This window comes from Orbicella faveolata, unplaced genomic scaffold (genome assembly GCF_042242905.1).
Source record: "Orbicella faveolata isolate gen_17 unplaced genomic scaffold, um_ofav_v1 contig_2, whole genome shotgun sequence".
NCBI lineage: Eukaryota > Metazoa > Cnidaria > Anthozoa > Scleractinia > Merulinidae > Orbicella > Orbicella faveolata.
In genome coordinates this window covers 8,580,001-8,602,500 of record NW_028301547.1, presented here as the reverse complement: position 1 = coordinate 8,602,500, position 22,500 = coordinate 8,580,001, and the positions used below count along the sequence as shown (strand labels likewise).

Genomic DNA, 22,500 nt, shown 5'->3' with positions numbered 1-22,500 from the left:
AAGTTCAAAGTCACTTGAAAGATTTTAAACCAAGCTGCCCCATATAACCCCACTTCAAATCAATGTAACCTATGTCTCTGGGAGAAGTACCTTTGTAAACCTGAGTTAGCCTCTCTGAATAAATGGAATGAACTGATAACTTCATGTAGACACGCAAACAAATTCTTCCTGAAAAATGCTAAATTTTAACTTTTAAAGCTTCTGTTGTTATACAATAGTAACAGCGTTTATCTATAATTGCCAACTTTCCTTTTCTTTTTTGTAAAAGCATTCACTTATTGTAACTATCATATTTCCAATGGTTGCATGTGTATTTCAAATCAGTGTAATGATGTAAATTCACATTTGGCAATTTTATCTGATGAGTGCTGCACACAAGTTGTGTACTATGAAACTAAATAGTAATAAAATGTCAAGTCAGATCTACAGTTGCTCAGTTCGTCATCTGTTATAATCACGCTCTAGTTTACTACTGAGCACTCTGAAAACAGATCTGCAAATCACCTTGTTTCTATATGAAATATATAGAGACTGACTAGTGAAATGCCAAAATTTGCTTGCCAATATAATTTTTCAAAAGCTCTTGCAAAAATAAATCTTAAAAAGTCTCCATGGCCCCCTAAATAGTCAAAAATACATACATGTATCTTGTAAGCCAGGGTTCTTCCTCTCAGGTTTTCCCTTTTTTTTCTTCAAGTGAGGATGCCAGGGATTATACATACATGTACATGTAAGGCATTACCAATTACTTCATCCTATGATTAAAATACAATACCCATAAAAGGTTAGTTAAGTTAATGTGTAAATCCACACTGGAAAGCCTCAAATCAAGCTTGCAGTGCTAAGGAAAATATCATAATAAATCAATCAGTAAATTTTACACAGTAGTTTGACTTAAATTAATGGTTTAATTCACCATCATTCCCATTGCTGTCCGTTTAGAAATCAAGGTTACATTAACTTCCAATGTATAGCTTCTGCTTGATAAAGAAACATTTACAACCAGAGGCAATTCCATACATCTTAAGCAAACTTTACAACTTAACTTTACCCTGGAAACTTAAGCTTAACTTACTCGTACGTACAAGACAACCCGGGAAGACAACAATGGCTTACGTTTTACCTGTTGTTGACTCGTACCTCCGTATGTATCGATGGTTTCACCAGCTGTATGCCACCAAAAACTGCTTGAAATCGTGCACAGAGAAGAAGTGAAGGCAAACTGAATTTTGTCCACCAAAGTAGAGTTTTTAAACAGTGAAAAAGGAACAAGAGATCGATGCAAGCTTCAACATTTCACACCTTTCAAAAAGGACGCCAAAAAATGGCGCGAGAACCGAGAGAACCTGGTGTCTAATGTGGAAAACCGCTGATCGGTGCTTGTTGAAGGTCGGACACTCAGAATGCTGATGTAGGTCGTTTCTCTCATTTCGTTACAAGTTGTTTCGAAACACATTTAAAATCAATTTCGTTTCAGAAGTAACCTCGAGGAAAAAATCTGATTAAAGTGCTTTCGTCTTCGTAATACGTTTTGTGATTTCTTGTTCAAACGTAATGCGATGTTGATATGATGGCAGGGAGTCGACTGAGGAAGCTTTTGGGCCGTTATTTAGGAGTTTTGTTGTCTTGCGGGCTCCGGAGTTAAACTCATCCCACAGAGAAAAGATATTTGTCTGAACGTCTCGGGACTTTCTCCACTGAATACACCAAAACTTCTCCGAAACGAGCTTGATTCCTCTTACTAAACAAACTTTGCGCAGCTTTACGTGTCTCTAGTCAGTTTAACTTTGCGGAACTTCACGTATCCCGTAGTATCCAATTTGTGGTTTCGTGCTGTGCAGCACTTAACCACTTCAGACGAGACGGGTCACACAAAGAGAAATCGCTCTGTAGTGATTATCCCGAAAACGTCGGTCAAAACCGAATGAAGGGAATTCGAAGTTACAACAAAGTGTGTAAATTTCTTGACTCAAGCAAAACACATGCGCTGCGCCGACAACATGAACCAAAAAAGTACAATTGTTCTGGTCAACGAACGAATACACGGTCGTGCTCCTGCCGTATGCCCATATTCGATAAGAATTTTCCAGGTCCACGTCACGGTTGTATACTCCATGAATACTCTAGAATTCTATAGCTTTGGCGTAAAGATCACGTATTCGAGGATAAACGTATACACGCGCCGATCGCACATACTTTGAATTCATAGTCTAAATTTTGCTTCGAGGAGAATGCTATGCACCCGAACTGTTACCTTCTTTTATAAAATTATTTTTACAAAGGGTTCACCATCATACTCTAGGAGTACGACAGATGTGTGGTATACTCTAACGAAAATCCACTAACGATTATGAACGAAGCGTATTCCACCATATTCGACACGAATATTCCAGGTGTACGTCACGTGTTGTGTGCGGCTTGAATACTCTAGGATGCTATTGCGTCACAATCACATATTATTTTCCATAAAACGAATTTATATGATTCGTGTTTAGAAATTTTACTAACAAACCGACTGGAAGAAATATTGGTTGGTAAATTTCGTTGAAGGCACTCTTCATGATTACGCATGCGCTGATGCTTTCGGACTTACAGCGGTAACCACAATGATGGAATACTACAAGTCGGTCTAAATAAATAGATTTTGCGTCATTCAACCTTTACAAGCATAAGATTGGCCAGAGGCCTCCTAGGAGGGTTCCAAGGTTTGCATCAAATACGCGGCAGCGTTATATGGGTTTGGCGTCCCGGTGCAAGTCCTCACATGCAACCGATCGTAGGGCATTCCGCTCTCAAGCTTTGCGAAATTGGTGAATTGCGCCACCACGTAGGTCGGTGAGATGTAAGGTATGTTCCGCTGCTGTTTTTTTTTTAGCACTTTATTTAAACAAGTGTTTTACATTCAGTGGCCAGGCTGGTATTCGAAAAGAGCCCTGCATGCGATAGGTAGATTATAAATACTAGAATATAAAATAGTAGTCGACAGTGTAAACACCTGAAGGAAATAGAACTATGCATAACGTGAGTCAAAAGAGCTATTCTGAAGATTGGTATGAATTTTAAGTCTTATACCTCCACGCAAGATTCTGAACAGAATACACTCGATGGTATTAACAAAATGATGTAAGTCAAGTATAGATCTTCGCGCCTTGTTGACTTGAACATTCTGAAACGAACAACGAAACACACGTCCGAAAATTTTAGTTCTCGCTTAAAGAGATTAAACTAAAACCGCGTGCCGTCGGTTAAGTATCAGAGTCCTGGCTTCCCTTGAAACGCCACACATGACGTACCAACCATGATTTTTCCTGACACGCCGCAACGGACGTATTAGGAACATGGTACTCTCCGACACGTCACGTTGCTTGACACGTCACGTTCTGATCTCGGACACGCCAAGTGTCGAGGGATTTCACTGCCACGTAAATCCCACGAAATTACTAACTTCACGCATGTAGCTTATTGATATCTTTGCGCAATGCGTAAAGGAGCGTACAGATACGTTATGGATATCTTTACGCAATGCATAAAGAAACGTTAAGCTGCGTTATTGATATATTTACAGAATGCTTAAGAAGCGTTAAGATGCGTTAATGATGCCTGTAGGAAATCCGCAAAGCGCAAAGACGCGCTAATAATACCTGCTTTTATAGCTGTTTATCTGAATTGAGGCTTCCTTTACAAGTAAGTTCTTCGGTAAGAAGCACTCATTACCACAGGATATATTTCTCAAGTCAGCTCTGTTTTCAGCAACCGGAGCCTTCATTTCCTTCATTTATGATGCAAAAGAACAATCAAGTTGAATTTACTTTGTCAACTCGTATAATGTTCCCTTACACTAGGTATAAGGAAATCTCCACAAGACAGTATACATTAGTATAAGGATTCAGACGTATACTGATCATTATACAGACCTTATACATATACTTCAGTATACATCATTATACCTCTCCGTACACATTATGTATACGGGTTCATTATACCTCCTTATACATGCCATTTCATGCAGTGACAGCGGTGGATCTTTATGTTGGCTTTTAATTACCAGCCACTGTTTTGTTGTAGGCAGCCACGATGACTCAATTTGAAAAAAAAAAAACTTGGCAAACTTGGTGTCCTTTCTTTTCTTTCCTTCTTACAAATCGCAGAAAAAAGTTCTTCGGGGCATTTGCTATTTCCATTGACCCTGGCACTCACAGAATGAAATCAATTTTTCTTTCGCGAAAAGTTATTCCGTTAGGAACTGGTAAAACGTGTTTGCACCTGTTTATTCCTTAAATTCGCAATGACTTACAAACATTTCTTGTTTATAGAAAGTGTATGTTAAGAGAATATATTGGAATATAATATAATATAATGTAGAAGGTTAAAACGGTGGAAAACAGATTTTGAAGGGAGATGGTTGACTTTCAGGTCATCTGATGAGACACTTCTCGCCATTATTTTAATAGATATGTGAAGTCATCGTTTTCTAAAATCGAGAACTAAAGAGCCACCAAAGTTCTTATCCCCATCAGGCATAAGAGGGCGGGGTAAATTTATATCTGTTTACAATGTTACAGCTCAAGTGTGCATCGTTTGAAAACCAGCGTATTTTGAATTTCAGAGTTATGGCGCTGCTTGACACAAAGCTAAAATGGCATTTGTCGAAAAATATATACTTATCTCATGATTTTTAGCTTTTTTAGCTTTTTTAGATGTTAGATCATTAGGAAAGTGCTTATGTAAATGTTGGTTTGTTCAGTACAGATAGTCAGTGGCCTAGATAGCCAAAGCAAGTTCCAGATGTTAACACTATTTTCCGGCCGCCATATTGGTGCACCACAGAGGTGCACCAACATAGCGTTTCCATAGTGGGCTCCGTTATAACGTGTAGTAACAGTCAACGCAAAACCCATCATAATCACTCAAATTCGCCATTTTGAGCCACAGAAACGACAATACACATCAACTGAGGTAGATTTACATTTATTTTGAGTTTTAGCATGGACATTACTCAATATCAGTTTACGATATTAAGACTCTTTAATATTCCCATACATTTCTTTATTTTTCGAACATACAAACAGACACGCCGCTAGTATGGGTGCCCTGTGTGTAAATTTCCGCGATACATTTCGACAATTCAAATATCTGCAGTCTGGGAAAACGCAGAAACCTAAAACTTAGAGAAGTGTCTTCTATATCTATTTTCTATAAGATTACAATTTCTTGACTTTATCCACTGAGTGGTTTTCGATTTATTTTTTTATTGCGTGACAGTGGAAACGATCCGTATGAATGACTACATGTAATTCTAATAATTCGAACGTTCTTTACATAGGCATGTTTGCTGAACGCTTTTTATTTTATATCAGCGTACAAACCTTTTCTTTCTCTAGCTTCCCACAGAGCCCTTAACGTGCCTTGAGTCTGCCTTAGCCTGGCGCTTTGTTGCATGCAAAGGGCCAATGGTTGGTTGGTTCTCCATCATCCGTCACGCTTCCGGCTCGTCACGCCATTGATTGGAAAGATCCGTGAAGCCCCAGTGAAGATGCTTCGTCGCTAGCTATTAGAAAGAAAAGAACTGGGAGACTCACAAAATGGAATTCTCTTCGTATTTTACTCTTAAGCGATGTAACATGGATGGATCGAGATGTCGCCAGGTCATTTAAATCTCAGTTGCAATGAATATTGGCAAGATCGAAGAGTTTGGTGTATCGAAACCATGATTCGAAGTTATCAGTGAGTTATCCCTCAAAATCGATATCCATATTGTTGTTACGGCTCTTGTTTCGGCGCGTGAGACAAGAACCTGAAAAAATAGGCAGTCGGAGACTGCATGTGGCTCTGCTACTGGTATTTGTTATTGAACTTTAGTCGGTAATCGAACTCAATCGAACCATTTGCTGTGGCGACGGATAAGTTAGTTTGTAAATAAAAAATAATATCAACAACGTAATTACAATATGTAAGAGAAAAGTGATTGTATAATTTCAACGATTTTTCTGTTTTATTTTTGTTTTATTTTTACATTGGAGGTTACCTCTGTGGTAACAGATAGCGTGTTTGTACTAGTGACTGACCATTATGTGATGTAACTCTCATGATTATCAGAATGTGAATGATCTCATGAAAAAGTTCAAAAATAGAATAATTTTTTCTATCGTCATAGCGCTATAATGCATTAGAGTGAGAATAAAGGTTTGGCTTAACCATGGAGCGTAATGGTCAGCACCCTCAAACTCGCATTTACAAGTGTCAAAAACATAAACCAACGTGTAACAACTAATTGTAACAGATGAAGCTAGTCTTTATGAGCTGATGCGTATCTGAACATTTGGTGGGCTGTGCTTTGTAAAAAATCACTATGAGTATTCAATATCAAAACAGTAACAACAAAATTAACGAGGGATACAAATGTTTGAAAAGTGACCTCATTTTCACCATTCAAACATATGGTCTGCCCGTACAACTTCCATAAGAATAACTTGCGTAGCATGTGCAAAAAGAATGAGACGGAACGCGAGAGGCCGCGCGCGGTCAATTCCCCTCTTCCGCATCTACTCTCGTAGATTTTAGGGGGGAGGGATTGGGAGGCTCTATTTCCGAAAAAACCCTGACAAAGAAAATGCATGTTTGTTCGAGTTTCGATCAAGTTAATTCCTTAAGGTGGCTCAATAGTCAAGGAAATATATAAGAATCTGAAGATTTTGTTTAACATTTGAGAGGGGGAGGGGGGGGGGGATTTTAAACACTCCTTTCTGAGCAAAAGTCATGATGAGGGACTCGGTACAGCACGCATATATTTTGTCACATGGCAACTGCTCACGTGACTGCAGTCAGTTCATTTGCATTCTTTTTGTGATCGGAAGAATCGTTTGCCACATTACCTCAATGATGGGCAAAACTATAGCTAAATTGCTGTGTTTTGGTTCATTTGCTGGTACCTGAGCTCATCATGAAGGGCTGAGAAGGCTTAAACCTTGCCAGTTCCAAAGAACTGTTTATTGGCACTGTGAATGTGACAAACTTCGACCAGATGCTAGATTCCACCTACTGGTAGTTTGTAGTTCACGGACAAGGGGCCATAGAGCAAATGAGCCTTGTCTCAGCAGGCTTCAACTTTCAAATATAAAAGTTTCAATCAACGATGGAAGTGACTGGAAAACTTTTAGTGTATTATTGAAGCCTGGTCAGAGACTTATAAAAAAACATGAAATTGGTTGGAGGTAGGTCTTTCCCGCTCAAAGAAAACTCATATTTCCCAGGATGCAATGGGGTCAGATTCCTGCTCGTTGGTTTTTTGGTTGAGGTTGCTGACAAAAAAGAGCTACTTTGGCTCTTGTTTGACTTTTTTGGCCGAACTTTGCATGCGAGTTGGAAGCAGAAGACATGTTTTGTAATGTTTTCCGCGTGATTAAACGACTGAGTTAATGAAAGACGTGTTCAGACTGTTTGCTTGTGAGGTAAGATTTGCATGAAATTCTTGCATTGTTTTGGAGCTGGTAGGTTGTTTATCTGCAACCTCCATTCTCTAACTTTTCTGAGAAAAAGCACAGTGCTGCCATCTATTTTCCTCCATTGCTCCAATGCAAAACAAATACTTCTGCACTAGAAATTCTTACAGCCCTAGGAATTTTTATCTCTACCCTATGCAGTTTTCAATGTTCACACTTGCATGGAAAAGGTAAATGGGGACATTTCTATTTTTCCATGCTTTTAACGTTTCCAGCTTTCTGAGGCTCAGGCTGAAGGTTGACAAACATTCTATGCAATGAACCAAAATAATGCTGATCTGTTGAATTCATTTACTACAGCAGGCAAAACACTGCTGCTGGGTATTGGCCAAAAAGACCTGTTTTTGCAAATTTCAACTTCTCAGATTTTTTTCTCTGCAAATAATCAATGCCAGCCAATCATTTTGGTTCATTGCATAGACCATTGTAAACATAATTTGTAAAAAATAGTTTCTTGTCTGAGTGACTTGGTGTTTTTTCTCAGTTATTGTTATAAGAAAAGCACCCTGTGAGACACCATACCAAGGCTTGTGCTGTTACCATGGAAACAAGAGACCCAAACATCATTGTGTTTGTCATCATTCATGGCAACTAGTGTGATGATGTTGATATTGTCTAATTAAGTTTGATTTTCAAGTAAAAGGTCTTCTTGACTATCGAGCCACCTCATACAAGCCCATAAAAAGGTTTTTCTCGTTCAATCTCCCATGAAATCTATGGGAGCGATGCATTGCGGGACAATGCGGAAGTAGTGAAAGGGGTGTCCCATTTCCCTTTTGCGCTTGCTACGCAGGCTAGCATTAGAACGGTATACATGGTAACATAATAAAAGTTATTACTTATCACTTTGCATTGATGTGTTTACAGTTATGCTGCTTACAAGTTTTTCTTTCTCACTGACTGTAAATTCGAAAGTTTTGTAGGCAAAAATTTCCAAAAGCTGTTCATCATCACAGTCAGTAACAGGTTTGTTAGCCACTTTATGTAGAAACGTGTCCATGGTAGTATTCAATGCAGTATAAGTGTGCATCTGACTTGAGTTATCTTTGATAATTAACTTTGTCACGGACGAGTCGAGTAATGCATTGGCAAAGACGCTGAGTTTGCATTTATTGCACTTCACTGTAGTAGTATTATCGGCGACCTGTATTTTTGTGTTACAAAGACAAATTTTGTAATGGGAAACACTGACTCCTAGAACTGAGCCAACGACGACATTACCATAGTCACACTGAGCATCATTTACAGCAACAAGCTCTTCTATTGGATGGATTGACGTGTGTTTTGTGGTAGTCAGATATTTCTCATCATTAAAACTACGCACACTTATTCCTTCGATATGATAGGATTTGTCTGCCTCAAGAACAACTTTATTTTCCCAAGCTAGGAGCTTGATAGATTTAGTGCTGACGGCGATAATGTAATCTACCTTAGTCAAAGGTTTGCTCCTAACATTTACAACTTCGGATTCTCCAATAAGCATTACTTTTGCTTTTACTGATATTGATTGAAAGTCTGAAATATCATCAATTTCACTAATGCCAAAATGCATTTGCGAAAATGCGGGGTCGTATTCATAGTCTACTATGTGGGGCGTTACTCTGGATTTCTTCCTGATGGTATACTCTTCTTCTAAAGCTCGACGTCTGTCTACAGTTTGCTGTACATTGTCGAAACTCACAGGTTGCTTTTAGTCTTGCATTTCCTTTATTTTAGGCCGCTCTTCGGGAGAGTAGCAGAGAGCTCTTACAGATTTTGTGGGCGACGTTTGAAGCTGAAAATCAAAGTAAGAAGCAGCTCCTACTGTTGATGTTCGTATGTCACTGAGCTTGTGAATAAACCCTTGAATCTGGTTTTCCTCAAGCGGCTGGTTAAATGAAGACATCCTAATGAAATAAATTGATTAAAATAAAATGTAGTGGATATATGTCGTGTTTCTATGAAGATTCGTGTTGTGTTTTTTTTTCTGAAGGATTTCAAATAAAACAGTGTAAATATAACTTACTTGATGAAGTTGCTTGTCTTTACAGAGGGTCCTGAAAATGTATGCATATTTGATGTTCACTATTTAATGATCAAAATAATATACATTTTAGGAAGGTATAGGTAAAGGATTAGACTGCTTCCCAATTTATAATAATGCAGCTGAATGAAAAAAAGAAAGAAAGAAAGAAAGAAAGAAAGAAAGAAAGAAAGAGAGAAAGAAAGAAAGAGAGAAAGAAAGAAAGAGAGAAAGAAAGAAAGAGAGCAAGAAAGAAAGAAAGAAAGAATGAATGAATTGTTAATTTTGTAATTGTTTATTTGGAATAAACTCGCAGCTTTGTATAGACTGAATTCTTGATTAATGATAAGCTCTAGTAGTTTTGAACATACTAAAGATTGGTCATGAGTGTACAATTGAAGACGCTGTATTTACCTTCGCCTTTTCCTTCCACGTTTATAGTAGGCTTGTCATTATTGCCTAAAAGAAATGTTGAAAAACTATTTTGTAACTTGAAGTGCCTGTTGAATAACTTTACTGACTGAAAACTTCCCTCCATGAAAAGTTGTACATTTCAGCAATTATTGGACTTACCTTTGTCTACCAACATTTCAGTTGGCAAGTGGTGAGTGCCTAAAAAATAATAAAATAATGGTAAGATATTTATCAACTTAGGCAAAAATAATAAAGTATAATTAGTTTTGTCATACTAAAGTATTGCTGAGTGAGTTGTAGAAAGAAATGGGGTGACAGCCTTCAAACAATGGTCGTTGAATTTACCTTTGTCTTCCCAACTTTCAGTCAGTGAGTCATTTGTGCCTGTAAAATAGTTTGTACATTTTTTTCTTAATTTTCGAGATAGCTGTTTTCGAGAAAACTGTTAATAATGAAGTGTTGTTCTTGTCCTTTCTAATTAGTCAGAAAAATTGACATTTTCATTTAATGGTGCAATAGCTTTAAGAATCTAAGAAAGATTTTTGTCATTTTTCTTCATGCAACATTATTTTTGTTATTTGGAGTTCCAATACCTACCAGTCGAACTAGTAGAATCTTTTGAAGGTACATGTTCTTTGCTGGTAGGTGACAAATGATCACCTAATGAAAGCAATAACAATTGATATCAAATAGGATAATGATAACAATCATGATGCATCAAATTTGTTATTTGGAGTTCCAATACTTACCAGTCGAACTAGTAGAATCTTTTGAAGGAACATGTAATTTGCTGGTAGATGACAAATGATCACCTAATGAAAAAAAGAACAATTGATATCAAAGAGGATAATAATGACAATCATCCATTATAAATTGTCAGTGATATATTTTGTATATCAACTGTTGCATTTTCTGTAAAAGTGTGAGGCTAGAAAACCTTACTGTTGTATGAAAATACCTTTACCCATACTTTTTCTTCGATTAGTTTTCTCTGACCGTCCTTTTGTAGACATCTGGATGGAAATTAAAACAAAGTACAATAAATGAAATGATCTCAACTCTTGTTGGCCTTAGGAAACATCTACTCTAGACAGCAAGTATAGTAGAACTTATCGGTACATTATCCATCATTTTATAACATTATTGTTAGCTACAGTGGCCGTGTGGCTAGCTATAATGAAAGAGTTGACATAAGACGAGTCTGAAATTGTTATGCATGAGTAAAAAGATAAATAAAGGATAATATTTACTTACAGTTCTTCAATTACTTGTTGACTGGCACAGACCTGCAGGAAGAGCAAAATGGTTAACACAGAGAAATATGAAAGATTTGAATGGGACGAAGAAGCATTCAATATCATAACCTTACCTATTGCCTGCATTGGGCTAGGACTATGGAATATTTATGATAAATTTGGTACATTCTGAGAGGTGCAGATTTTGCCAAAACCCAAATACTGAACTCACTTAAATGCTGTGTCTTGCACTAAAATGCCTATCCTCATGGCTGTATATTAAAAATGTTTTCATGATGACACACAAAATTTTAATAATAGCGTAGACGGTTGCTCACAGTTCTGACTGTCAATCCTTATAAACACGAATTTCATCACATTTATTTCACAACACTTAATTTTCATGATTTTCTTCGATTTGCAAAATTAAAGTGTCATGAAAATTCCATGTAATATGGTAATAAGTTCCATTTATGAGACCATTAAACAAGTTTTTGTTAGTACAATATTGATCGTGTAAATGTTATTAACTATTTTTATCAGAGTTTTTCCTTAATTTTCTTAAGATAAAGTGTCATTATATTGCCCAATGTAGGAAAAATGTTAGGCAAATTGTCAAGCAATGCATAAATTGCTCTATGGTCTGTAAAATATGTTTCTAAAATACCAACTCTAACTTGTGTTTCTGGCAAGTTGGTATATATGTGATCTATGCAAGTCTTATTGTCTGTTGCATACGATGACATTAGTTGTTTATACTGATGTTCCCTGATGAAAAAATTGTACAAAGGTTCTCTTTCTGAGTGGTTAAACCAGTTGACACTGAAATCACCCATAAATATTTTAAAATTGGTTAAACGCATTGCTAGAACTTCTGATAAAGCTGTCAATAGTTGCCTGATTGAAACTTGAAGAGACTGATAAATGGCTATATAGGTAACATGGGGAACAACCATTAATCGTATTACTGTTATTTCTACTCCATTCGTATTGCAGCAATATGGATACCCTGGATAATACTCAATCTGACTATAAACTGCTGTACCACCAAATGGTCTAACATTTCCAACTGAAGGAGCATCATTTCTAAATAAACTATACTGACCAATGTCATACATGCTGTTACTATCACTCACAGAAAACCGAGTTTCTGAAAACAAGGTCACATCTGTACTTGAGTAGTTAAGGTCTACTCGTATATCTCCAATGTGTTTGTGTAAGGAACGTGCATTGAGATAACATAGCTTAATGCAAGAATCAGGTGAATTATAGATAGGTGAAATGCAGATATCTAATTTACCTTCTGTTCTCAAACACTCCATTTCCTTCTCTACATCTTGACTAACTTTTATCTTGCCTTCACATAAATCAGTGATATGCAAGCCCTATAAAGTTGTTACTCGGCTTAGACCAACATAATGTATGTGTGGGATAGCTCTTCGAGTTTCAAAATTCACAACAAGTCTAGCTTCAGTATCACCTTGAGCTCTATGAATTGTCCTTGCCGCAGCTGGTCTAAGTGGAAATTGCTTTCTTACAACTTGGACACTTCTGGTTCTACTAACTTTAAATTCAGCAGTTACTGGTTTTATTGGAGTCCATGTAGGTTCAATGCCAGTGACATACAGTTGCCTGTTTTCATGTCTAGTTTTTTCACCAACATCAGTATGGTCAAACTTTACCCATATTATACCAGATGGCTTGCCTGTTTGGTGTAACTGTATACATTTAATCACATTGCTAGCACCATTTGTCATGCCATCATCAGTCCGTGTGTTTAGACATATTTCTGTTCGCTCTCCTATTGCTAAATTTAATACACCATGTAACTGTTTCGTTTTCCATGGATCACTGGGTATTTGGCTTAATATTCTTATCTCTAAGCTCATGTGAATTTGCTCCTACATGTACAACACTATCATAAGCCTTTATTGTGTATTTCATGCCTTGGATAGCATTGTGTGCTCTATTATTGAAATTGTTTATTTTCTCATTCTGTATTAACAAGTGTGGAGCTTTCATTGGATAACTGCCATTGTTAGGTTGTAGAACCCTTTGTTTCAGCATTGCTATGTCTTCTTGAGTATGCTTCCCTTCTCTTAATCTGTTAAGCATTTCTGCAAACTGTTTACTCTCTCTTTGTCTCATAATTTCATGGAGATCAAACATTTTGAAAAGTTCCTGCCATAGATTTGGAGCAAGAATTCCATACTCTGTGCTCAAATCTTTGAATATGTAATCATCCATGACTGGTTGCAGTTGGAATAAATCCCCTATAGCCACAATACTAACACCTCCAAAAGGTAGTGGGCTTCCTTTGATATCTTTAAGTCTGTTATCTATTTGCACATTAAACATTGTGTTTCCAACCATTGATATTTCATCTATGAAAATAAGTTTGACACTTCCAATGCGACATCTTAGAGAATTGAGTCTACTAGAGTCAAGATGCCTATAGGTTTTCAATGATTGACAAGCTGGTATTGCTAGTGCACTGTGAATGGTATTTCCCTTAATGTTATATGTAGCCTTACCAGTTGGTGCTAACATTAGGACATGGATTTTGGCAAAACTTTCTCCAGCTCTAGAGTTATAATACTTCAAAGCTGCTTGATACAAAGCTTTAGTGACTTGTGATTTTCCTACACCAGCTCCTCCGGAGAGAAAGCAGTAAAATGGATCTTGTGATATTTTGATCATATGTAAAACGTGATAAAAAAATTCCTTCTGTTCTTTGTTCAATGTTTGAACCATGAGGCGGTATTCATCATCTGGTACTTCATTTAATATTAAAGGCTCAGTATTATCAGCTGATGGTATTCCTATGTCATCGAAAGATTGTAATTCTCACTGAAGTCAGCATGTAAGTCCTGGCTGCCTTCACCTAAGTCTTGTTGCTCAATATCTTGACTACAAGGTGCTATGGAGTCATAAGATTCTTCCAGTACATTCATATCTAGTTGTATTTGATTAAAGTCTTCATTGCACACAGCATATTGTTTCATTTGTTCATCAATAGATTTAGACATTGCTCTATACCGCTCTTGGAAAGTAGAATAAGCGCCAATAAGGTCTGTTTCCTCATTCCTCCATGATGTAAATAGCATCAAAATCTCACGGTAGTGCTTTTCAGGTTCAGCTTCCTTGTTAAACCACACACTTCTAATAATTCTAGCTTTGTTTCTTTTTTTAGCTTTGCTAAATTCCTTTTCATCACCTTCATTATCATCGTTATGAAAATGGTCAACAAAACGTTCTGATGGAAAACCATCAGTATCCATTTCATAAGACAACTTTACATATGGCTTCCCTGTTCTATCATACCAGGCAGCCCAGTCCGCCAGGGTAACATTTTCCAGTTTGGCTGGCCGTTTACAGTATCGCTTAAGCAATCCACTGGTGTAAATTTCCTTGCAATCATCATCCATTTCCTTTATATCATTCAGGGGCTTAAGAAGTTCAACTCTCTCTTCGGGAGGTGAAGTGTTTATAAATATAATCTGCCTAGATGACCTTCTCATGGGTAATTGCAGTGTAATATATACAGCTTCTTGGGCACTGATTTCAACATTATTTACAAATCTACTGCCAATATCCCTTACTTGTTGTTTAATAGAAGTATTCCCTTTTCTGGCCTCAGTGCATGCTTCATGTAACAAATCACTCATCCCCTTCTGGGCCTTTGAAATGTAATTTACTATATAAACAGCACATGCATACACATCAAGCACATACTGAATATCCATGTTAGCTCTCCATGCTCTAAGACAGGCAGGATTATAGTTATTAATTCTCAGCTCATTAGGATTTCTCTTTAAGAAAATTGTGGCATTGTTAAGTGGTGAACTTACTGCAAGTAGATAATTCTCTTCTGTAACATTGAGATTCAAAAGTAGTTGATCAAATGAAATGTCTTCGCCTTCCTTCATATCAAGATGATTTTTTATTGATTTCCACATATCTTTGTACACTTTTATTTCATTTTGGGGCATGTCAGCATCCAGAGGATAAAGAATCTTTGTTTGCCTCATAGGAGGCTGTGGAAAGTTAAACCTACACTCACTTTTAGTATTCTTACGACAAGCGTGAGAATGGCGGTGCACTTGTCTGTTGACCAGATTAAGCAATTTAGGATTGTCTGTGGGTTTTTCACAAGTTATTATCTCATCAATAAATGCAATCACCCCTGAGTCATTCTGCACTTTCAATTCTGGTGCATTTTCAATCCATATCAACATGTGGATGTGAGGTGAGCCACGCTGTTGGTACTCAACTCTATAAAACCAATCTGATATTTCGTGTAATGGCTCCACAGAACTTAAAAGGAAGTTGTTCAAAAACTGATTAACTTGATAATCAAAATGTCTTGCACATGTGACAGGATCACTCTGAATAAGCCTACACCTATCCTCCCAGTTTAGGTTTTCAAGTTCACTGTCACTATATATCTTGTGGTCTACAAGTTGACCAAGAATTCTGAGAAGATGATACCATTGGGTTTCAGCAGATGAAAAACTACAAAATAATGTAGCTGGTCCTAATTGCCTTATCATTGCAAACAGATCTTTCTTGGCTTTCTCAAAATACGGAGGAGACCCTCGTAATGCACTTAGGAATTTAAACCCTTCATCATAACGCATTAACCTCTCTATTGCCCCTTCTTGCTTTAAATGATGTGCAGTCAGGTTTCTGTTATTTGCCTTACACTTTCGTAGAGCAATATTCGATTTACCTAGAAGAATTTTCATTTGTAACTTTTTTGTTTTATAAAATATATTTTCAACACACATGGCAGCTCTTCTATCTGACCTACGAAGTTCTGATTTGCAGACATCACTGTAGTGCACAAATTTACTTTGCTGTCGTGGCTGACCAAGAAATATGCCTGGGTATGCTAATTCCTCTGAATGCTTATCCTTAAATATACTTAAAGGTATGTTTCCTTCAGCAGGTGCAACATTGAAGATACGTGATCGCTCATTATCTTGTAGGAAGTCAGTTGCTGTTAGCATGGTATCAGTAACACCTGCTGGGGATTCTGCTTCATCTTCACTCCAATTGTCTTCGTCGTCATCACTTAATATGCAATCATTAGTCATGCTACTACTAGTAGCTCCATTGCTGCATTCAGGTCTTAAGGGTAGTGGTTGTTCACAAGAATCTTTATCTTGTGCAAGTTCTGTATCATATTCGCTAGCCCATGCTGGATTTAATACTATACCTTCATCTTTATAAAGATTACTATTCAAAATCAGCCAATTAATAGCTTCAAGAACCTTATGTGGTCTTACATTTAAAGACAACGCTGAGCTCGTGTACTGTAATTTTCTTTTCAAATTTACTTTTATTGTCCCAGTATTGCTTGGTAACTGTGGTAGCTGACACATTGTGCTACATACATCAGCAGGTACACTGACAACATTTCCGTGAATTTTAAGCTGTTTTCCTCTGGGAGCTTGCATAAGTTTTTGAAAAGCAATCCTAGGGGCAAGTAATCTGCACTCTAGTTCATTAAGATCAAAGAAAGTTGGTTTCTCAGGAAATACCATCCCATTTAAGATTGCACATGGTGGAATTTTATTTTTAATCAAATAGCTATGGCATGTTTTGCATATCCATTCTACATTATTGACACTGGTTTTATTACATAAACATTTGATGCTTTCAAGATTAGATTCTCTAAATTTTTTAGAAGAAAGCACACTATGTCTATACCATAGCTGATCACAACATGAGCAAACATACAATGGACCTTTGGCAACAGTCTCATGAAACTTGGAAATAGCTGAGTCAATATTAGTTATGTTTTTCAGCCTGCAAGCTTTTTGCTGTGTATTCCTTTTTGCTTTTTGTCCAGGAGATGCTACCTTTGCTCTGTAAGTATTTTGCTGTTTGTTCTTTTTTGCTTTTTGCTCAGGCAATGTCATTTTTGCTCTATAAACCTCTTTTCATCTGTATGCCTTCTGCTGTGCATTATGTTTTGCTCTTTGCTCTGGAGATGCAATTTTTTCTCTGTAAGCCTTTTGCTGTGCATTTCGTTTTGCTCTTTGCTGAGAGGATGCAATTTTTTCTCTATAAGCCTTTTGCTGTGCATTCCGTTTTGCTCTTTGCTCAGGAGATGCAATTTTATGTCTATAAACCTTTTGTTGTGCATTCTGTTTTGCTTTTTGCTCAGGAGATGACATTTTTGCTCTACAAGCCCTTTGGTATTGAGCACAATTTAATTCACTGACTGACTGGAAACTTGCAACACATGTTTTTGAACTTGAGTTATAAGCTGTTTGTTTGTTTGCACTCAATGTAGGTAAAATGCATTGGTTTTGAGTTGTGTCAATTGATTTCCGTTTGCGGTTGTTAATTGGAAAATCATCAGAGTCAAGGGACGTTCTTTGGCTGTGTGATTGAGGAGTAGTTCCATGAGTTATGGGTATAGTGGAGACATAATGCATTTCCCCTATGTGCCCGATATACACAGACCTCGAATAAAGTGACACATTCACAGGTTCTACTAAAGTTACTTCAGCAAAATTCTCACTGGATTCAACTACATTAATCCTTAAATTAAAAGCATCTGCTATAGCTTGCATAATGATGTGATCACCCCAAGTCCCCTCTCTGGACATATTACTAATGTATTGAAACCATGACATATTGTTTAAAACTCCACTTTCAATAAAGCGTTCAGGGTTATTTTGTAAATATTGAACACCAGCAGCCCTAATTTCAAAATGACGATTTGAGTTATTGTATAACTGGTGTGCTATCACTCTGAAGAGGCAATTGCCACCTCCGCCAACCTCCAAAGGTCTTAACCCATATCTCTGCAATCTGATTTGAAAGACAGAAGCATGACCTATGTTAACCATTTCATAAGACAAGTTATTATCGGGACCAGGATTTCTCTCAGTATCACCTGACAGGATAGTTTTCCATTCAGCTAAATTGTATCTGGTGAAAACGGTTTATTTTGGATAATATTTGCTATAATAACTGTCTTGCCTCCTAGTATGTTCCAAGCTTCCATTTTTTGTAGCTAGTAGCAATATCATTCAAAGCAGATGACAAAGGAATTGATTTTTTGATCCAAACTTTGCACTTTTTTCTAAGCTTTTTGTGCTTCATTCCATTCAAAACTTTTTCAGAGATACTCTAGATGGTTCTCTATCTCTAAGATGTACTATCTTAGTAAACGTTGAATTATGCGAACGGGAAATTCTAATGCAATGCGACCGATCAGGGCTTTTGATGGCTACTGTAACTTTAATTGCACTAGAATGCAGCACTGCAGTCAAGCACGTGTCACTGTGTTCACTGTTAGTTTCATTCACTTTGGCTTGTGCATGATGGCAACCGAGCAACGTGGTTTCCCCAATAGGCATTTGTATTTCATTCTGAATCATCGATATCTCATTCGTGTCTTCGGAAACCAATATTTGTTCCTCGAAAGGAATGTTTTGCTTCCAGAATAGACTCATTTGTGTCTCCGAAAGCCAAGTTTTGTTCCTCGAAAGGAATGTTTTGCTCCCAGAAGGGATTCACTGTTGTCTCGAAAGACAAGTTTTGTTCCTCGAAAGGAAAGTTTTGCTCCCAGAAGGGATTCATTGTTGTCTCGGAAGACAAGTTTTGTTCTTCGAAAGGAATGTTTTGCTCCCAGAAGGGATTCATTGTTGTCTCGGAAGACAAGTTTTGTTCCTCGAAAGGAATATTTCGTTCCCAATAGGGAATAGTGTGATCCCAAGAAGGGCTCATTTGCACCACTCGCTCGCCAGCCATCATGGATTTCCCGCGTACAAGTCGGAAGTTCAGGCAAGATTTCTCTATACAAAAACCGCTTTGAATCTGAAAGATACCTTAAAGATACATGGCGAGAAAACACAGGACACAGTGCTTGAATGCTGCGACTGAATATTGGAGAGAAAAAACTTGTAATTTTGGAAAACATACCTGCACTATTCGGCAATAAACCTTCCAGCTCGAAAGCCAAATGCGACGTCGGGCAACGTTTTCCACGCTGAACTTGGTACAGATAAGTCGATAATTCGACGGTTTGTTTTCGCCCGTACGAGTTGTTCCGAAGGATTCCCGGAAAAGAAAGCCTTTTGTTCCGATAATTTCCGGAAAAGATGTTCGGCGGCCGTTTGGTTCATCACTCACTCACACACCTCACTCAGTCGGTATAACATAGTGGCTCTCTTGGCAGAGCCACAAAAACCGGACAATCTCGCAGGCTCTGAATGCTGGCGCAGGTTTATCTTGAAAACTTAGTTTTATGTCTTTTTTTTTTTAATGAAATTTCGATGCGTTGTATCCCCGTGATAAGCGCGAAGTTTTGAAAGGGAAAGTCCCTGATGCACACCCAAACACTTCAACATTCAAAAACATTTTCATGTAATATCTTGATTGTTTCTCTTCCGCATCAAGTTGGTTAATCGATCTGTAATTTCAATGCTGTTGCTACTAAATCTTATTACTGACCTGAGTTATAAACAAAATACAAAAGCAAAATATTGCTTCTAGCTAGTATTTATTCATGTTATCATGTGTCTCTGCCAATCGTTTAACTAATGACGTTTCGTGACATATCGTACGCAAGAGTATATGTATTTCTGTTTCCGGTCATTTCTGGGAAATAGCGAAAGTGTTGCTTTATTGAATGACTCAAACAGCGGCTGGATTCGATAGCTTTATCAGTCCGTGATTGCAAAGAAACACAAAATCTGAGCCACGTCACTTTAACTGTAAATTCACCGGGTGCCAGCTTCTCTTGCGAATAATTTCGTCTGCTTCTAGACCCCTCGATTCGAGTCTGAGCTTGCCGGTTAGAATGGATTTTGACGGTAAGTTTTCGTCGAACGGCGACTCAATCATAGCTTTACAGTATCATATAAGGCAATTTCTTTGATCGATACAATGGCGATTAGTCATGTGTAAAGTAAACACAGGACAAAACGTCTACGTGCATGCATTATTTTAAGTTCAGGACCTTCATTTACAAATTTCCGCTCCCGGGCTGGTTTTCAGTATTCAAGGTTGTATTCGACTTGCTTCGTATGCAGACTTAACGTTAATCTTACCAAATTAAGCAGCGCGAGACTGATATAACGGGGCAAATTGATAAAATATAGAGCTCGATAATCCACGAATCTCTAGTTAAAAGAAATTGCTTCTACTGAGTGAATGCCAAAAGTGATTTGTCTAAAACTGTTAGCGTGACAACAGCCTGATGGTTTTGTTCTGGGACGAACTTTGTACTCACGCAATTAGTTATGCATCAGTCAATTGACATCCCTGCCCCCCAACCCCTGATTTAACGCTTGCCGAAGCCAGGACTTAACGCATTTTAAACGGTGCGTTGGCTCCAGGGAGTAGTGGATTAATCGAGTTTCTTTTATAGCTTTCGTAATTAGTCAGAGTCTCTTGCAAAATTATGCCAACATCAGTTGTTATTTTGAGTCCCGAGCGAAGAGCTGAAAGTAGGCTCGATTTCTGCCACTCACTCTGGTCCGGCCGCGTTCCGAGGGCGCGGGCTCATTTCCCAAAACAGCGGCTGGTAATCGAGCCTAAGAAGAAAGAGGTCTGTTTTCCGGGGGGGGGGGTAAACTCTCATATAAAAAGAAGAGGCACCCCTAAAAAGCCCTGAGAGGTACCAAGTTGCTGTTTTGTGGGCGTGTCTTGAAAAGTTTTTCACCCCTATATTTTTCAGCTCAGTAGCCTAAAAGGTACCGCGAAACCTCTCACTGTGAACCTTTTGAGGCTGAACACCCTGAGAGGAACCAAAACCGCGTTTTTAACGCCTGAAAGGTACGACAAGCACCCCCATCCTTTTAATATTAAAGACCCCCCCGGGGGTCTGTTTTTACTAAAATCAGGGACTCAAACTCGTTCTTTTATTTCCAGACTCAGTTCCTTTTACTGATGCAACAGTCTTCTTGTCGCTCTCTGCACTGACCGCGGTTGGAAACTCCTTGGTAATAATAACAATTTGGAAAGATCCGTTCAAAAACCTTAAAGGAACCGCAAACTACCTCATATTAAACCTCGCCGTTTGTGACTTTTTGGTCGGTTTTCCTGGCGAGTTACTTTTCGCTCTCCTTCATTGGTTCCCCCACAAAAGCATTACCCAAGCAGCGTACACAACTGCTTATCTTGGCTTTTACGCTTCATTTCTGACAATTTTAGGCCTCGCAGTTGAACGACTGATTGTAATTTCATCTCCGTTGAAGAGCGTGAATTACTTAACGCACGCTTACCTGACGCGTGGAATTTTCTGCATCTGGCTTTTCGCTGGGCTGTTAGCATTCTCTCCCGTGCTTGGATGGGATTCATTCCACAGATACAGAGTGTTCATTGTTGATGCTTTCATCTTCCCAATAGTCATCTTATCATTCGCCTGTTACGCGAGAATCTTAGTTCTGGTAAGAAAGGGTTTGTATCGAGATTTAACAACTGGAGCTGGGCGTGAAGAGCGTTTAAGTCTCACAAGAAGTGCTCAAGTGAGAGAAAAGCTAAAACGAAAAGAGAGGAAAGTGGCGTTTTCTGTGTTCATACTGGTTGGGTTGTGTGCTGTGTGCTGGACTCCATCAATTGTGTTGGAAAACATAAGTGAATTCTTTGGAAGCTCTTACGTTCGTTACAAATATCGGGCCATATCAGAGGCTTTTATCTTGCTGCATCCGCTGCTCGACCCGATCGCTTATTCGCTGCGAACGGTGAAATTTCGACGGGCACTACGGAAGATTATCTGCAATTGTAACCGTGACTATCCAAGGCGAGTTATTTTCTAAACATTAAATGTTATTAGTCAATGCCAGGCCAACATTTTCGATCTTGTTACAGTCCATGATGCTTTAATTTGCTGAACACAAAGAATGGAAACACAAAGAATGGAAACTTCAATTAGACTTAAATCGATAGATATACCAGCATTAGTCACAGAGGTTACTCTCACTATGCATGCTCAGTAACCGTTATTTTAAATTTGAACGAAAACTCGCAACTCCTTTTGTGCATTTGGAAGTGTGATGAAAGGGTGCGTCTCGTTTTTGATATATTCGTTTTTGATATGTTACTTATAGCCTACATGGTCTCACAAAACTTACTTCAAGCAAAAGCGCACAGTAAATGAGTATGAATCCCATCCATCTTTCTCCTAGCTATACTAATGAACTTGCAAATGCGAAGTTAGGTTAAGGTTTAAGGTTTTGTTGTCAAAACAGTGAGGCCAAGTCAGGGGCGAATCCAGGATTTTTCTAGGAAGGAGAGGGGGTGGCTGGTACCTTGCGACCGCAAAATCAAGTGGGCATGTTCCTAAAATTTGCAATTTGAGAATTGGAACCTGCTCGAAAATACT

At 38.0% G+C, this 22,500-nt stretch overlaps 4 protein-coding genes and 1 long non-coding RNA gene across 11 annotated transcripts in view; 1 reads left to right on the top strand and 4 right to left on the bottom strand.

The window, feature by feature from the left end:
• The window catches only part of LOC149111835 (uncharacterized), a 6,845-nt gene extending 5,382 nt beyond the window's left edge, over positions 1-1,463 (bottom strand). Inside the window, exons 1-2 of one of the 3 annotated variants that reach the window (XR_016207219.1) lie at positions 1,124-1,463; positions 642-755 (exon numbers count right to left, since the gene is read on the bottom strand). This is a non-coding gene — a long non-coding RNA (uncharacterized LOC149111835). The remainder of the gene's footprint in view (positions 1-641; positions 756-1,123) is intronic. The other 2 variants (XR_016207218.1, XR_016207220.1) reach the window with 2 other exon arrangements.
• A 4,488-nt stretch (positions 1,464-5,951) lies between these two features.
• Positions 5,952-19,149, bottom strand: LOC149111832 (uncharacterized). 5 transcript variants are annotated; one of them, XM_089289411.1, is made up of 10 exons: positions 19,095-19,149; positions 11,170-11,201; positions 10,874-10,928; positions 10,665-10,727; positions 10,513-10,575; positions 10,261-10,299; positions 10,075-10,113; positions 9,916-9,960; positions 9,505-9,535; positions 5,952-9,385 (listed from the first exon to the last, which is right to left on the bottom strand). In XM_089289411.1, exons 3-10 carry the CDS (start codon positions 10,926-10,928, stop codon positions 9,190-9,192), a joined length of 531 nt encoding a protein of 176 aa, XP_089145537.1. In that variant the 5' UTR covers positions 11,170-11,201; positions 19,095-19,149; the 3' UTR covers positions 5,952-9,189. The 5 variants fall into 5 exon arrangements, with proteins under 5 accessions (XP_089145537.1, XP_089145538.1, XP_089145539.1 ...); XM_089289412.1 differs by having other exon boundaries at positions 10,880-10,928; XM_089289413.1 differs by having other exon boundaries at positions 10,886-10,928.
• Positions 11,684-13,976, bottom strand: LOC149111834 (uncharacterized). Its single transcript, XM_089289408.1, has one exon. The coding sequence runs from the start codon at positions 13,902-13,904 to the stop codon at positions 12,999-13,001; it is 906 nt and encodes a 301-aa protein (XP_089145534.1). The 5' UTR covers positions 13,905-13,976; the 3' UTR covers positions 11,684-12,998.
• On the bottom strand, positions 12,486-18,777 carry LOC149111833 (uncharacterized). Its single transcript, XM_089289407.1, has one exon. The coding sequence runs from the start codon at positions 17,075-17,077 to the stop codon at positions 13,973-13,975; it is 3,105 nt and encodes a 1,034-aa protein (XP_089145533.1). The 5' UTR covers positions 17,078-18,777; the 3' UTR covers positions 12,486-13,972.
• Positions 19,137-22,500, top strand: part of LOC149111831 (melanopsin-A-like) — a 3,652-nt gene continuing 288 nt past the window's right edge. Inside the window, exons 1-2 of the mRNA XM_089289409.1 lie at positions 19,137-19,987; positions 21,048-22,500. The exon at positions 21,048-22,500 is cut by the window's right edge and continues 288 nt beyond it. Of these exons, the coding sequence (XP_089145535.1) occupies positions 19,975-19,987; positions 21,048-21,934 (900 nt within the window). The 5' untranslated portion in view covers positions 19,137-19,974 and the 3' untranslated portion in view covers positions 21,935-22,500. The remainder of the gene's footprint in view (positions 19,988-21,047) is intronic.

Coding starts and splice junctions, on each gene's coding strand:
- LOC149111832 (XM_089289411.1), bottom strand. CDS start 10,928: ATGTCTACAAAAGGACGGTCAGAGAAAACTAATCGAAGAAAAAGTATG. Junction 9,536..9,915: donor CGTGGAAGGAAAAGGCGAAG/GTAAATACAGCG, acceptor ATACATTTTCAG/GACCCTCTGTAAAGACAAGC. Junction 9,386..9,504: donor AAGACAAGCAACTTCATCAA/GTAAGTTATATT, acceptor TTATTTCATTAG/GATGTCTTCATTTAACCAGC.
- LOC149111834 (XM_089289408.1), bottom strand. CDS start 13,904: ATGGTTCAAACATTGAACAAAGAACAGAAGGAATTTTTTTATCACGTT.
- LOC149111833 (XM_089289407.1), bottom strand. CDS start 17,077: ATGACATTGCCTGAGCAAAAAGCAAAAAAGAACAAACAGCAAAATACT.